The sequence below is a fragment of the Paroedura picta genome, chromosome 4, assembly GCF_049243985.1.
Source record: "Paroedura picta isolate Pp20150507F chromosome 4, Ppicta_v3.0, whole genome shotgun sequence".
Taxonomy (NCBI): Eukaryota; Metazoa; Chordata; class Lepidosauria; order Squamata; family Gekkonidae; genus Paroedura; species Paroedura picta.
The window spans coordinates 111,822,086-111,838,989 of NC_135372.1; the positions used below are offsets into that span (position 1 = coordinate 111,822,086).

The 16,904-nt window shown below is 43.2% G+C and overlaps 1 protein-coding gene across 3 annotated transcripts in view; it reads left to right on the plus strand.

The window, feature by feature from the left end:
• LGR6 (leucine rich repeat containing G protein-coupled receptor 6) overlaps positions 1-16,904 on the plus strand; it is a 147,107-nt gene that overhangs the window by 60,170 nt on the left and 70,033 nt on the right. For all 3 annotated transcript variants that reach the window (XM_077335083.1, XM_077335084.1, XM_077335085.1), the window contains exon 3: positions 3,543-3,614. In XM_077335083.1, coding sequence (XP_077191198.1) covers positions 3,543-3,614 — 72 coding nt within the window. The remainder of the gene's footprint in view (positions 1-3,542; positions 3,615-16,904) is intronic.

Consider the following 16,904-nt stretch of genomic DNA (forward strand, 5'->3'; position numbering starts at 1 on the left):
CAGTCTTTTTCAACATTTTGACCATGGAGTAACCTCTGGAAAATTTTGCAGACTTTGAATTAACTCTGAAGTGATGTCAGTTGGATACATCTCCCTGCCACACCCACAGAAGTGACATGTTACTGTGACATCACCCCCCCCCCCCAGCCAATCTTTAGTAGACATTTCTGAAATGATGATGATTTCACGGTGTCTCAGGTCAGCATATGAAGCTGGTAGACATATGAAGCTGCCTTAAGCTGAGTTAGCCCACTGTTCCTTTTATCTGAACACTGTTTACTCTGACTGGCTGTGGTCCCCCATGATCTTAGGAAGAGGAAGGCCTTTTGTAACACTGGCTACCTGGAAGTGCCAGGATGTAAACCTGGGATAGCCTATATGCAAAGCAGATGACCTATCACTGAGGCCCCACCACTAGGGTCCAAGGTGCCTGAAGGGCACCCTACTTTCATGTGAAAAAACTGACCACTCATCTTCAGGTGTGCTGCTTCAGGGGCCCTTATCATCTTAGGTTAGATGGGCAGCATCCCAAAAAAGGGTCTTCTTGGTCATGGCATCAAAATTTTGGAATTCCCTCCCCAGGAAAATTCATCTGTATCCCTCTATCAGTTTCTTCCATCATCACGTGAAGACTGTTCTGTTTTGTTTGGCATTCCCTCACTAACCTTTCTTCCTATTTAAAGGTTTTGCTTAGTTGTTCTTAAACACTATATAAAAAGTTGTTTTATTGTATTTGAATGTTTGCTTCCTTGGGCCTTTAGTTGGATTGAAAAGCAGTATAAAATGTTTAAATGGACTGTGCTGATGGATTCCATTCTCCGCTTGTTCTGCACATATACATATAAATGTATTTATTGTATAGCGTGTGTAGCTTAGCCAGGAGACCTGAGGACTGCTTGGCAGCCAGGCAGGAGATGTTCGGAGGTGGTTTGCCATTACTTGGAGGAACTCCATCCAAATTCTTGGAGGTCTCCCATCCAAATATGAGCCAGGGTTGGCCCTACATAGCTTTTGAGATCTGACAGGATCAGGCTTGCCTGAGGTATCTAGGTCAGAGTTCTTTTATACTCATCTAGCATGAAAAAACTGCCAACAGTTGTACTTGAAGTTATAACAGTAATGTTTATTCTTTCATTCTTTCCCTTTTACACTTATAATAATAATTTTTCCAGGAACTGGCTTGTAATTTCCCTACCTATTGTTGTGGAACAGAAGTGTAGTTCCTTGATATGGATGATCTTTTAGCCTCAGAAAGACATGTGCTTTGAATTTCAGAGGAAGAGATTGGAAATTCCAGCTCAAGTTAACTGAAAATAGGTGCAATCTTATGTATGTAAGGGGTTGCAAAGGCTGCCCAAGATGTGGATGCAGAGCAGTGTGAGGATGGGAGAGTAGTGATATACTAATCCTGAAAATATAACAGAAATCAGCTTATTAAAATAATACAGGAATTGCTGGGTTTACTTTTAAGGCCCTTAGGGCCAGGGTACCTGAAGGACCATCTCCTCATGTGCTACTGTTTTGCAGTGGTTTTGATCCTACATGGAGGGTAGTTCCAGAAGATAGTGCTGGATGACTGCTACTTGGCCCCTTAGCTGTGGCATCCTACAAGACTCCATCATGCTTTTCAACATGCCCAGGTTACAGCGCAATTAGATTACTGCAGTGTACTCAGTGTCCAGAGACTTCAGTTGGTGCAAAATGTTGCAGTCAGGATGTTGACTGGAATGGGCTATATGGACCATCTCTCCTCCAGGGTTGTCCACTGTAGGGTAGGAATAGCCTGGAGATTTAGAGGTAACCCTTGGGAGGACAGGTTTGAGGTAGAGCTGCCAGACCTCCGCCAAGAGTAGGGGAACTCCTGCCCTGGGGGCTTTGTCACCCATCCCCACCAATCAAATGCCTGATGAGGAGACTCACTGGCTGCAATGTGGAAACATAACTTATAGTGCACACTAGAAGAGATGTCATCATGTTGCTAGCAATGCAGGAATGGGCTTCTACCAGGTAGTTACAATAGATGGCTGTAACACAGGGTTTCCCAACATGGGTACCATGGCACCTGCTGATACTTCCCACGACACCCACTGACCTTTTCAGAAAGCTGTAAGGCCACTGTAAGGCAGTGCTTGTTATTGGGAGCGCTTATTAAATGAAAGGGTGCAATAACAGGCAGACACTGGAAGATTAGGAGGGTGATAAATGCCTGGACTTTCCTTAGTCAGTGTGTGATTGCATATCTCCTTCAAGTTTTCCTTTTCCCCTGGAGGTCAGAAAGGACATGGACAGAATTAAGAGGGTTCAGAAGAGAGCGATGAGAATGATCCGGGGTCTGGGGACTAAGCGCTATGAGGAAACGCTGAGGGACTTGGGAATGTTCAACCTGGAGAAGAGGAGGTTGAGAGGGGTCATGATTTCTGTCTTTAAGTATTTGAAAGGTTGTCAGAGGAGAGCAGGGAATGGCTCTAGTTGGCAGTAGAGGATAGGACCCACAGTAATGGGTTTAAACTTCATGTAGTGGATGGACAGATACTTATCCTGGATGCTTTAGGCTGATCCTGCATTGAGCAGGGGATTGCAATAAATGGCCTATATAGCCCCTTCCAACTCTATGATTCTATGATTTTCCATTTGGCTCCACCTCTTGTAGCAGCCATATTTTGGGGGTCCGCATCCTGTAGCATTTTAGGGTCTACTTACCACCTCTCAAAATTACAAAAGTGCCCACAGTCAGGGCACCTCTGGTATAAAGTTATGATGCTGTTGCTTTTATATAGCTGTTGCATTTTAAAAAATCCTAAGAAAAGATCATGGAGTGGAAAATGCCAGTCATGGAGGGATGACGCAAGGAGGATACAAGAGAAACTTTGGTCTGGATGCTCCATTGCTGCTGTGAATGTCTCTGTATTCACAGCGGAAAGAGCAATATGGAAAATTGTTGCTGTGTAAAAGCAGAGCAGTGAGCTTGCATGGCCATATGGCTACTCAGACCTAGGCCTCCTGGATCCTCCTTCAGCATGAATGTAATGTTTCCAAATTGGAGACTGCCTTATAAATACATTTCATTACAATGTACAATGACTTTGGGTCTTACCTTAAAAATTGCTGTTTGCCCTACTGAGGTTTTGACTGTAAAGCCAAAAGCAAACTCTTTATTCTTCCTTCAGCGTGGCAAATATGAATAATGAAGAAATATAGCTGTGTTCAAGTTGATTCTAACAGAGCAATCTGCTGCAGTTACTCCAATCTAAGCCCATGGAAGTCAATGGACTTAGATGGAAGTAACTGCATAGGGTAGTCTTATTTATTTAAGCATTTATACCCCCTTTACTCCCACACTGAGGAGTCTTAGCAGATTATGTACAGAAATGGAACCTAAATAAAGATATACAGTTCTTTCTTCCTAAGTTGATCCCACCTTCTACTCATAAAGCTATGTTTGATCCAAAATATAACAAGGCACTGCTGGATTTTCATGTATAACATTTTTTTAACATGGTGGCACAAATGAACATCTTAAATTATTGCCTCTTCTATTACAGGCGCCTGTCTGGAAATCAGCTCTCTAAGATACCAGAAGAAGCATTTTCTGGCCTCTACAATTTAAAAATTCTGTAAGTCACAATTTTTCCCCAGTATGCTGGTATTATGCTATTATAATTACTATGTGAAAGCTGTATTTGATTCCATCTCCCCCCCCCCCCCATATTCAAAGGCCTTCAAGCGTTCTTTGTCATTTGATTTCTCTCTCTTACTATCAGTTTATGTCAGGATTCACATAACAGACAAACATAAACATGGAGTGTTTTCACATGGGCCTACTATATACTAGTATTTATATAGCTGCCACTTTTTCAAGACATGCTGTTGAAGAACTCTATGAAGAATGTACATGGCAGTTAAATAAACTCCAAACTCCAAATCTTGAAGAAATCATATGGTTACCAATATGGCCAGTTTCATCCAGTACTTGAATAGTACTTTGTTGATTAGCTTATAATTAGGAATATATTTAGAAAATTTATATGCCATCTCTTTAGAGAACTTGGAGCAATTCAGGTCTGTTTCATTTGTTCAAAATATTTCTTCCTTGCAAGCTCCCACTTAAGTCTTACATAGACTGTTTCCACACAAAGAATATGTTCCTGGACAGCCTTCGAATGTTGGCAGCTTTTAGAGCCCCCTCTACATGACATCAACTGCATCCTGAGGCTGTCCAGTAGCCGGGTCAAGATTTGGCCATTTTTTGTGATTTTGGGAATCGCCAAAACTGGATTTACTACCCTAAATTGCATGTCCCATTGGTGAGCAACCAGGGATAAACTGTAGGGAGGGGAAAACGCGTGATAGTCTCAGCAGCTTTGCCCCGCCCTCGCACTTGCCCTCCCTTCTCCATTTCCTGCTCTGAGTAATTTTTTTCATGGTGCGGTTCGTGTTGCTGCGTGACCTCAAACCTACATTGTCACAGGTGAAATAAAGTCTTTTTAAAAGTGTCCACTGTCTTTTTGTGATCAGGCAGGCAAAACACAACCCCTTTTCTGTTTTCTGGAGGTGGGGGATGAGCTGGGAAAAAGGGGGGAGATCAGGCTGCCTTCTCCCGATCATACAAGGGTCTGAGTGCTCTGTTTTAAAGCCAACCATTAGCACAAAATGTCTTTTTGGGCTCCAGGGACCATGTTCACCATCTCAAAAAATCCACCCAGACAAAAATAAAATGCAAAAGAGCATGAATTCCAAAAGTGCGGGATGCTGTATTGTTCTGGCATTTCTCCATAGCAAGGTGGCCATGTTGATTTTTATTAACAACGCATCTGTGTTGTGGCATTACCGCATAGCAACGCGTGAGCAGGAAGCCACTCGCATTTTATCCCTCCATGCGGAGATGGTCTTAGTGCTGAGGCTTTGACTAGGTAGCTGCCAAAGTGAAACCCATCCAGGTATCGGTCGTAAGGGAACAGGGACAACCAAGCAGTTGTAAGAGAACATGGATACTCAGAACTCTTCATGCAAATGCAAAGCAATAGTCACGTACTTTCCAATTTTGGTTCCAGTTCAGAGAATTACAATGACTCTTGACTTTCATGCACTTACAGAAGTGAAGGGCACAGGTAAAAAAAAAGAGTAAGGGAACTAGACAGGTTCCTGGCTGGAGAAGTGCTGGTGTAATAATGCCCACTTGTGTAACTGCTAGTCAGGATTATTCCAGAAGCAATACAGTGGCATTGGTCTTATAGTGTCCTGTTTTCTCTTTCTCTCATTTCTTCTCCCCTGATATGACTTCCGATCTGGTATTTGCCTGCACTTAGGTATCTATAGTAAGCATTTCCAGTGCTGCTTAGCTGCACTGTACAATCTTCCTCTGATCACGTATGTATGTATGTATGTATGTATGTATGTATGTATGTATGTATGTATGTATGTATGTATGTATGTATGTAGAGCCTCTTGTGGTGCAGAGTGGTAAGGCAGCTGTCTGAAAGCTTTGCCCATGAGGCTGGGAGTTCAGTCCCAGCAGCCGGCTCAAGGTTGACTCAGCCTTCCATCCTTCCAAGGTCGGTAAAATGACTACCCAGCTTGCTGGGGGGTAAGCGGTAATGACTGGGGAAGGCACTGGCAAGGCCACTCCGTATTGAGTCTGCCATGAAAACGCTGGAGGGTGTCACCCCAAGGGTCAGACATGACTCGGTGCTTGCACAGGGGATACCTTTACCTTGTATGTATGTATGTATGTATGTATGATTTCTGGGGTTACCTTCATAGCAAATATATAGCTAGATAGCAAGATGAATGTTTAAAACAGGGACTCATGGTCACTGCAGTCCATGGACATCCGGAGAGGCACTGCTGCCCTACAGGAAGTCCAGCAATAATAAAACTGGTTCCGGCAAGCATTCTGGTCCAGCACAGCATCTGTTTAGGTGCTCCCTTCTTCATCTGTGCTCTTCCAAGGAGATTCTTTACAATCCCTTTCCTGCTGCAATAAACATTTCAGTCCTGAGGGCATGCTTGGAACTAACCACAACGTGAAATTGCCATAGCCGGCAAAGTTTATATGAAGCAAACAGGTAGTAACCTGCTCCTGGGATTAGAGAGTGCTGCACTGTTTACTAGGCCTTCTAAAGAATCCTGCCCTAAATCCCTGGGTTTAGAGATGAGTCGCTGCTTTATCCGTAGTCTGCATTAGGCACTAAATCAAAGAAACCAAGAAAACCACAGCAAACCCACCCTGTTTCAATGAGGGCAACTTTATGCTTTGGGAACTCATGGCCTTTGAAAGTCTCTTTTTATCCGTTTACATTGGAGCACTTCCCAGTGAAAGAACTAAAAAGGTAAGAGGAATACAGGTTTTGCTGAAACAGCACCTCCTCCAGGTAATGACCATAGTAGCAAAACATTCAGGGCAGTTGTGTATGAAGAATGCTCACAATTGCCTGCTGAGGCTAAAGCCATACTGCACATAGGAGCTATGATGATTGTGGCGGAAGAGAGATTTATGTAGGACAACATCCAATGCATCTTGCCTTGAGATGTAAAGAGAAAGAAAGATGAGGGATCTTATCTCTAAGAACAAAACAGTTAACCACAAATCAGCCCCAAAACTTCAGACTTTTACTATAGTTCCTTGCCATACATGCAAACATATTAGGGGCTTTAGAGAGTTTTTGGTTTTGAAGCGAAAAAATAGAAATTGTGCCCTGTTGTGGAGAACTGGAACACGTTTTCAAAGGGAGACAGACAAAGGGCAGAATGTAGCAGCCTCCTGAATTCTGCTTTAAGCCAAATGCTTCGCATTGCTTCATGGGTAGAGGACAGGAAGGCCTGGAGGATCATTGTCCATGGGGTCGCGATGGGTCGGACACGACTTCGCACATAACAACAACAACAAAGACGGATCCTATTTGCAGAGGTGAGTTAGCCTTGACGTTACACTTAAAAATTCTTTTCATATGTCCTGCTAAAAATCTGGAGAAAGGCTTGCTATAATGACCAGTGGGAGCTCTGTGAGTGAATTCTTTCTCTGGAAGGCTGATAGGTACAGCTGCAAAGTCTCAGATCCTTCCTCTGTTTCTGTGGGAACACTGGCTACAGCCTTTTTCTTCCTTTATTTATTGGAGCTGCAGCGACAGACAGGCAGGGGAGGCACGTGCTGAGGAGGCCATAGGGCACAGAGGCTAATCTTTCTTGGGACTTGTTAGAACGAGGCTTGAAAAAGTACCAAGCAGGGGTTGCAGGAAGCCTTTCATCAGACCCAAAATGCTTCAAGCAAGGAATGCAAATTAAATCTCACTTTCAGATGTAGACTGCCACTCCTGATCTATTCCACCCCTAACAGGACGTAACTTCTGGCTCAGCTATCCCTGGGTAGTCTTGTCCTTGAGCTTTTGAATGCCTTTCTTTTACTAGTTGCTCAGGCATTAAACTTGTTGTTGTTGTTGTTGTTGTTGTTGTTGTTGTTGTTGTTGTTGTTGTCAGGCATTAGGTAGGGCTTACTTTGACCCAGGAAATATTATAAGGCAGGGACACAGAATCGGTTTTGAATACCAGAGCTGGAACACATGCTTTTTTTAGCAGAGAGATGCCAGGGCTACAAAATACCTAGGAGCCATGGCATCTATACGTAATATATTCTTCTAGCCCATGATGTCTTATGTCTCAATAAACCATCTAGTCTCTAAGTTGGTACAAGACTCCTCTTTGGTTTTGCTACATCAGACTCATACTGCTGCTCTGCTGGAATTTATAGTCATCCTCTCAAGATGTCCAGCTCCTTAATCCTGTGCAAAGAACGGCTGCAGTTACATGGTTGGCCAGGCAAAGGCAGGCACTGTTCTGTATGGTTTCTCTATTATTGCTTCAAATATTTCAAAACTCATTTCAAGACTGAAGCCAGATTAAAAGGTTGCATCTCAATAAAATTTGGAAGTCATGGCAATAATAAACAATCATATTTAAGCATGTGCAGAATATATTTTCCTTGACACTGAGATTCTACAGCCCGCTGGCATCACACCTGATCTTCAGAGACAGGCCTTTTGAGTCTGAGAAACTGATATCCAGACAAATTTCCAGGTTGTAGGCAACTGAAAACTCCATTTTTTAAAACATTATCAGAACTGATTTTTATTGGGGAGATATAGACAAATATAGTTGTTTATTGATGGTAGTTGCTAAGTAGCATTGATTATGGTTGCTAAATTTGATAATTACTCCCTTTTGAGCAGACCTAGTAGTTTCTTAAACAAACTGAGCTATGGAGCAAGGAGACCTTTGTATTTCAGGAGGAGGTGACTGCACACTGGCTGGCCCTGGGGCCAATCCCCCATCCACAGCAATATTTAAAAATTAAAAAACCCAGAGCAACAATTTTAAAAAGGATACAAATAAAATTAAAAGCATTGAGCCTTTCTAATGTGTGGGGAAGTGGTGAAAAGCCGTGCTAGATTCCAGAAACGGGTAGGTGCATTCCGTATACCTTCAATTCTAGTGGAATATTGAAGTCCCGGTACTGGTCTATTCATTCCCCACAGGTTTCCGGTCTCACCGGAATCACAACAAAGGAGGCAATATTTTTCCGCACTTCTTCCCGCCCCTGGCCATCAATCAAACGGAACAGCCAATGAACTGTTGTGTTCATGCTCCCGAAAAGCCCCTTTCCCTTTAAAAACTGTTTTTTAAAAACCCAAAAACACCAGTAGCAACGAGTGTTTGTTCATTCGATGTCTCAAGACCTTTTTTGCTGGTGTAGGAGCTGGCGCTGAATCATTTACACGCTCTTCAAGTTAACCCTCCCCCATGGGTGCAATTTCTGGCCAAAATTACGGGCAGTGTTGAACAGGGGGCTGTATTGTGCTCAGGAACTTTAAAGACAATTGCAGAAGGGAGCTTTGTTTTACTATTAAGCACTTCTGAATTGCTTGTGGAGGGACTTCAGCCTGAGAAGCCTTGCTTATTCGTTCCTTTCACCAGTTTAAGGCGGGGAAATGGCGATTGCGTCTCCGGAAGCTCGGGGGCGAGAGCTAGGGAGGGACATTCTTTCTACTGCTATTTTTGAGAATGCAGTACAGCCTGGTTCTGTATTCATTTAAATTTACCCATGAAATCCTTCCAGTCTGAAACACCTACAATATTTAAGTGGGAATAAGCAGAGAAGAATTGGTACAATAGCACCAGCCCACTAAACAGCCAAACAATGGCTGATAATTCTTCATGTGTAGAGTTAGTAAGCAGCAGCATCTCTCTTTGCCTCTGGGATGGAGCAGAGGACATGTTTCATGCAGCATGGCTGAGCTAGAGAGGTGCAGCATCTCTGGGCATAGGATGAGAATGTTTTTATTAGACTGAGCACACAAGGAGTCATGGAGATAGGATTCATGAAGTGTCAGTCAATTAGGTGGGCGAGGCTGCTTAGATGTGGAGGCTGTGTGGGAAAGCGTTCCTCTGATTAAATGAATAGCTCTCCCCAGAAGGCATTTGAACGGATGCTGTGTCTTTAAATCCCTCCCTGGAGTGGCGGGCAAGCAGCCCTTGATCTATATACTTCGCTCCCTTTCATCTTGCTCAGTCATTAAAACCAAAGCAACTGAATGAATACACTGAATCGGGCACAGTAGATCTGCTCCAGAGTCATACCCCACCTATGTTACACACAAACAAGAACACATGTTCTAAAGTTTAGTTCAGCAGCATACCTCATACTAGAAGCTGTACTGGTATGACAGGCAGTAAAGGCAATGTTTGTTATGTGGAGGTGAGCTTCATATCTGGTAAGATGGAAGAGTTATTCGGTGATTTGAAAGGGAAGCAGGAAAGTGGAGCCCAGGAATGTTAAATGCCAGATATTTAAAAATCCCCAGCTATTCATTTAATCACAGGAATGCTTTTTCCCACGCAGCCCCCACATCTGAAGCAACCTTTTCTGTCTAATCAACTCAGGCCCCTTATTCAGGGACCTGCCAAAATAGGAAGCAGAGGAGCTCCAAAATCCTGTCTAAAGAATGAGAAGCTGTTTTCATCTCTAGCAAAGAGCTACCTTTGAAGCGATCTCTGGAGCGAAAATCCACAGCTGTCTGCTTTCCCTCCTTTATGGAAACCTTCATGTTGCAGCCATGCTGACATTTATGGGGTGCAGCCAAGAACCTACAGGGCTTTGCTTTCATTCTTGGTTACAGCAGACTCTCCGAGCTCAGTGTCCTGCCATGGAAAAAATTCGGGGGGAGGGGGGGACTCCTAATGAAGCCAGTGTCAACAGGTAGGCATAGATTCTGTTTCAGTTTGTGTTTCAACAAGAGCTCCTTGGCTTGCATCTCTGCCTGCACAGGATGGCTGAAAGTAAAAGGAAAGAGGTGTTTAAAACCTCATCAAAACAAAATATATTGTCTAATAATAGCCTTGCTAGTCTGGTGAGAGAAGGGAAAATGTGCCATGTTCTTCAAGGCTGCCCATGCGGGAATCTGCAGTGGAAGGGCTTCCCCCACCTCCAATTTTCTCAGCATCATCACGTAGAAGATTCAAGTGGGCAGCCGTGTTGGCCTGAAGCGGCACAACAAAATCAGAGTCCAGTGGCACATTTAAGACCAACAAGGATTTATTCAAAGCGTGAATAAATCTTTGTTGGTCTTAAGGGTGCCACTGGGCTCTGATTTTGTTTTGTTGCACATAGAAGAAGGGTAGGTTGTTATACCTCCCTTTTCTCTACCTCAAGGTGTCTCAAAGCAGTTTATAATCACCTTCCTTCCCCCACAACAGTCACCTTGTGAGGTAGGAGGGGCTGAGAGAGTTCTGAGAGAGCTGTGTCTGGCCTAAGGTCACTCAGCAGGTTTCCCGTAGAGGAGGGGGGAGTCCAACCCAGTTCTCTGGAGTGGAGCCCGCTGCTGACTCTCAACATACTAATCAGAAACCGCATCTTTAGCAACCAATCTGTTTTTATCAACTGGCTCTGAAAGTAAGCTGTAACACTTGCCAACCAAGTGTCATTTGAAAAACCATGGTAATTGGAGAATATTTAATGTGGTTTAGTTTGGGGAAAGTTCTACAAGGACTTCAGAATTCCAAAGTTGACTTATCCTAAAACTCACTAAGCCTTGACCTAATACTGCCTGGCTCTCGTGTCAGCTTTAGCACAGTCTGTGGCAAATGTCAGGGCCTGTGTTGCCTCTGATTGCCAAGATATACCTGCAAGAGCATACCTGCAGGTGCCATCAAATGAGTGTGTCTCCCTTGGGAGCTCTCTTAGTGTTCATAGAATCATAGAGTTGGAAGGGACCTCATGGGCCATCTAGTCCAACCCCCTGCACTATGCAAGGCACTCACATCCTTATTGCTCATCCACTGTAACCTGCCATCCCCTTAAGCCTTCACAGAATCAGCCTCTCCTTCAGATGGCTATCTCGTCTCTGTTTTAAAATTTCCAAAGATGGGGAACCCACCACCTCCCGAGGAAGCCAACAACTAGTCTGTGACAGGTGTTTTATGTGCCAGTTGTAGCCTTCTATGGTTCTTTTTGGCACAGATATGGGATTCTTATCTGACAAAGGGAGCTTTGACTCTCAAAAGCTTATACCCTGAAAATCTTGTTGCTCTCTAAGGTGCTACTGGACTCAAATGTAACAGGGCCAGAATTCTTCACTAGGGAATTAAGACTGTCAAACCAGTTATCTAGCCAAGAGTTGATTTCCTTTGGCATGTTTCTGATTCTACCATTTTCTTTCATGGCCAGGGTCTTCAACAGCAGCTAGGCAGAGCCCAGGACAATGAAGTTGAAACTGCAGTAAGGTGAAAAGTCACTCTAAAAGTTGCAGCCAGAGAGTCTGAAGCCAAGAAGGCATCGGACTGAGAGCTGGGAGAAAAAGTCAGAAATCAGATGCCAAGTGCTGAGACTTTGCTGAACCACATATGTTCCATCAGGGCCCTTAGCTCTTCCGGTAGCTCTTTCCAACAGGTTGGGGCCAGGACCGAAAAGACCCTGGTCCTGGTTGAGGCCAGGCATGCCTCCGGGGGAATCTGAACCTGATCAGATCTAGGTTACAGTGTTATGATGTTGACTGGATCTAATTACAGATCTTATGCCGATGATATTAAAACATCTTCACTTTCTTCCTATTTGGGCCTGATACAAAGTTCTGTTACTCTTAAGTCCTTAAATGATTTGGGACCATGAAATATAGAGGACTGTCTCCTACCATATGTTCCTGCCTGTCCTTTGAGATTATTCTACCTCCCTCCATTTTCAGAGGGGAGGCAGATAGCAGCCAGGAATAGAGTCTTTTTAGTTATAGAGCCCCAGCTGTGGAGCACTGTCCCATTGGATACGTTCCTAGCACCAGATTTACTGTCTTTCTAGTAAAGGCATTTTTTAATTCCCCCAGGCTTTTAAGAGGGATTTGTTTGATTTGGGTTTCTTTCTATTATTGCATCATGTTAACTATTTTATTCATTATTTGTTATTTATTTATTTAGAAAACATGTACCCCACTTTCTGCCTTCTTCAGGTTAAAAACATACATAAGAAAAACATTTTAAAACATTAGCAGCAAAACAAAAATGCATCATTCAAACAATTTTAACCAAAGTTGAAATAGACATATATAATACAATAAAATGCTCATATATAAACACAGCAATTGAAACACAAGGCAGTTAGCAGGGACCACTGCGGGAACGCTAGACCCAAAAAAAGCTCTTCACCTGCCTGGCAATAGAAGCAGACAAGTTAGTCTCTCTGTGGAAACACTTCCAGAGTTTTGGTGGTGGAGTCGGGAACACCCTCTCTCAAGTTGCCACTCATCCAGTCTCAGAAGGCGGGTGTATCAGAAGCAGGCCTCAGAAGATGACCTTGGGGTCAGGTAGCATCCTAAGGAAGTAGGCAGTCCTTTCGGTATGCTGGCCCCAATCTATGTAGAAATTCAAAAGTCAAACATCACCACCTTGAATTGTGCCCAGAAACAAATTGGGAGTCAGTACAGATGGGCCAAGGCTGGAGAGAGATGGTCCCTACAGCCCACACAGTCAGTACCCAAACTGCAGCTTTTTGTACCGATTGAAGAACAGAGCATTTTTCAAGGGCAGCCCTATGGAAAGCTTGTAATCTAGATGTAACAAGGGCATGCACTGGAGTGACCAGATATTTTTCTGTCCAGGGAAAGCCATACCTGGCTAACCAGTCAAAGCTGGTAAAAAGTACTCCTGGCCAAAGCTGCTAACAGATAACCTCATTCTGTTGTTTCATACAGATGTTGACAGGATGGAGCCTTGGGGGATGTCAAAGGCCAAGAGGCTGAGCAACATTACCCCAGCTGAACAAAACAGTCACAGCAGACTACCACCTCTTGCAGGCCAGATCCCAAAAGGCCTCTGAGCATTCAGAAGACCTCCACAGGGCTGCCCTATGTAGACACAATGCTGTCAGAAAAATATGGTTTCTTTGCTGCCATCACTGCCACAGGATGCTTTAACATGTCATATTGGATTAGTCCCAAGTCTTCCTTCATGGCTATTCTAGCAGTGTCCATTGTTTTTCATTGCTCACAGCCCTTCAGTAAACCTAGAGCTGGTGACAGGGAGTGATTGCGTCAACTGCTGAGGTAATTTCTTCATTCCAGTAGTGAATCAGGACATGGTGCATCAACTATACCAACAGGGAAATCCTCTAGAGCCATAGGAAAACCTTTTTGGATCCATCTGGGAGCATATCGGTTTATATTCTAACTAGATCTAAAGCCCATTTCACTTGGAAATGAAATGGGCGCTAGATGGCCTGGGAGCAGGCCCACACCACACCCGAGGCTCTCTCGAGCCTTCTCCCGGCCGGTGGAGCAGCCTCGCCGCATCTATGATGCGGCGAGGCCGCTCCACTGGCCAGGAGAAGGCGGCGCGGCCCACCCCTCACCCGGGCAGATGGAGCAGCCGGGCAGATTCCCTGGGCGGCTGCTTGGGGCGGGACACTCGGAGGGGGAACTCCTGATTGGCCCCTCCGAGTTTTTATCCCAGACAGGGCCCGCCCTAACTCCTCCCATAGTGCCCTTTCTGCTTTATTCAGTCCAGCCATTTATTCAGTCCAGCCATTATTCAGCCCAGCCATGGTGGTGGCAGAGTCAGAGCTGCTCTGGGCCCAGCAGCAGAATCTGGAATTGACTGGAGGGCTGGGCTCAGTGACAGGGAGGCTTGGGAGGGAACCTAAGCTCAGCAGGCCAGGAGGAAATAGTGGGATTTCAACCACAGACCTTGTGAGCCCCCACTTGTTTTAATAAATCCACCACCCCTACATAGTTTTGGTACATCCGTAAGTCTAAACCCAAACAAATAGTGATCTGTCCAGGACAAAGGAACACAGAAAATCCAGATTTTAACAATGTTTGTCCTTGTTGTATAACTAATAATGCTTTAATGCTTCCTTTGTCTTTTTGGCTGCTGTTTTATACTGACTGGTATTTTATTGTCATACTTTTAACTTGTTATATGCTACATATTGCATAGCCACCCGAGGAACCTCTTTATGCAAACAAATTTATATTATATAACATCGTTTTTTGCATATACCAGATATAATATGTTTATTTTCCTCTGTTAGGGTGGTTCCTGAACTAATACCCTTACTAGTATTTTCGGTGAGAGTTCTCTTTTAGTCATCTATCGCTTTTGTACTAAAGAAGAAAAACACAGAGAAGCCATGGGCCTAGGTCTGTCCACGTTGTGCTTTTGGTGTTTACTTGGGTAAATGCAAATGACTATCATTAGCCTAAAATGTTTACTAAAAGCAGTGGGGCTGGCAGGCTGCTCCCAGTGTAAACAGTACCATGTCCACTAAACCCTGTGATTAGAGCCATTGTTCCATAGAGAGCAATGAACCACTTGGCCCCACACAGGGTAGGTTATTTCTTGTTTTCCCTTTGCGTATGATGCACTGAGTTCACCCTGACTGCTCATACAATGCCCAACCAATATGTATTCAGGTTGTGCGATTAAAGAAAAGAAAAAAAGAAAAGAAAAGAAAAGGAAGCACCATCTTTGCTTTTTATGCATTAGGTAAAAACCTGTGTATATGTGTGAAGGTTGTCCAGATTCTCTGAGCTTGTAAAAAGTCCTCACTTCAAGTATACAAAGCTCTTTTTTGTATACAAGGCTTCTGCCTGCAATAGAAACTGCATTGCTTTGTCCCAGACAAATAGAAAATCCTGTGATGCTTCACGTGCTACACATATTCCGAACTATACAAATATTGTTACTAAACTTTACAACTGAGCAAGGTTTTTGCTTGAGGTAAGCAATGTTTTTTGTCCCACTGAGCTGCATAATGTTATTCCAAAAATAAAGCTGTTTTTTGTAACTCTATTATGACTAAAGCCCTGCCTTGTCATGCAGAAGGTTTATGAGCTAGTGACTGGAAAGAAATGAATAGCTGTAGTGCAGACCCATGAGAAGCTAGCTCCATGGTTTTACTATCAGGAAGATAAATGTGGAAAGTTCTGTGTGACAGTCTCCATGGAACCTGCTGCTTCTTAGGGAAAAAAATCTATTAAGTAAATGCAGATATTATTCGGATTTTGTCCTAAACTTGCAGAAACTGGGATTCGATTGTGAACCCAGCACGCACAGCCATAGTTCCTAAATGGGAAACATTTCCTCCATCGAATGGTGATTTACTCAGGCCTGATCTGTTCTGCTGTGGGAATGGTTTGCTCACATGATTATAGGTCAGAATGTCCCTCTCTCCAGATTAAGGTTCAAATTAGGATGTGATAGCAACCCCAGTTTTTCCTCTTAGTGATAAATTCCAGAAAGCACCCATTAGCCTGTTGCAACAAAACCAACAAAGTGTTTGTGTCACATGGTAAGGATGAACTAATTTATAGTGAGAAACTGAAGTATCTTCCCTTTCTGAGTTAAAACCAGAACTTTGTGCCTTCATCCAGCAACAAAATATTTGAGTAAACTAATGCTAAAAGGAAAATGGAATATCAAAGAGGCAAAATACTCCATTTGTGCATCCAACATTATGAAGACAAAAATCATGTTGTGTTGTAATTGTTACTGATAGATTATGTTGTTCTGTTGAAAACTGTATAATGTTACAGAGTGTTATAATGTTTCATGTAAAGTTACGCCCAGAACCATAAAGAATCGGCGGTATAAAAATCCAAATAAATAAATAAATAAATTTATATATGCGATAGCCTATGAAATAAAATAGCATTTAGCATGTAGAAAACTTGCATACCAAGGACATGGTTAGGCTGGATGCTTTCCCCCTGCCTGCTAGGTTTCTAGGTGTAAAGTATATTCTAAATGTTAAGGAGCATTAAAATGTGATTCTGGCTTGGAGGATCCCAGAAGAACTCTACTACATTTTGCTTATTGTAAGATATCTGCTTGATAACTTCTATGACAATTGACAAGTACACTGCAAGTGACATGCATGGGTATGACAGTGGTTTTGATGTGAGGTGCCCTTTGGTTTTGTTGCAGGTAGCTTGTAGACCCAGCAATTTAAGATTGCCTGTTGTCTTGGAGCATAAGCTATAGATATTTAGTCCTGAGTACAACAGCCTCACTTTTTGATCTCTCTAGCTGATACACATCAAGAAACCAAGACTCACCACATGAAGCCAGAGCTAGATATTTCATAGAATCAAGACTCTCCACAATTGCATATGACATATACTCTTTCAGTGTTGACTAGCCTCTTCTCTGCCCCAGTCTTATGTACATTAATAAAACATAAAGAAACACAGGAATAATAAACCATGTAATTGTTTCATAGGCTATGCATTCTAATCCCTTTGTATTTCTGCCTGAATCTTGCATCACCCACATGCCAGCTCAGAATCATGTGATCTATCCCTGCATTATTTAGGTGTGCCATGTCCTTTTTAATGGATGGGTTTGGAATCTCAAACAGTATCTATACT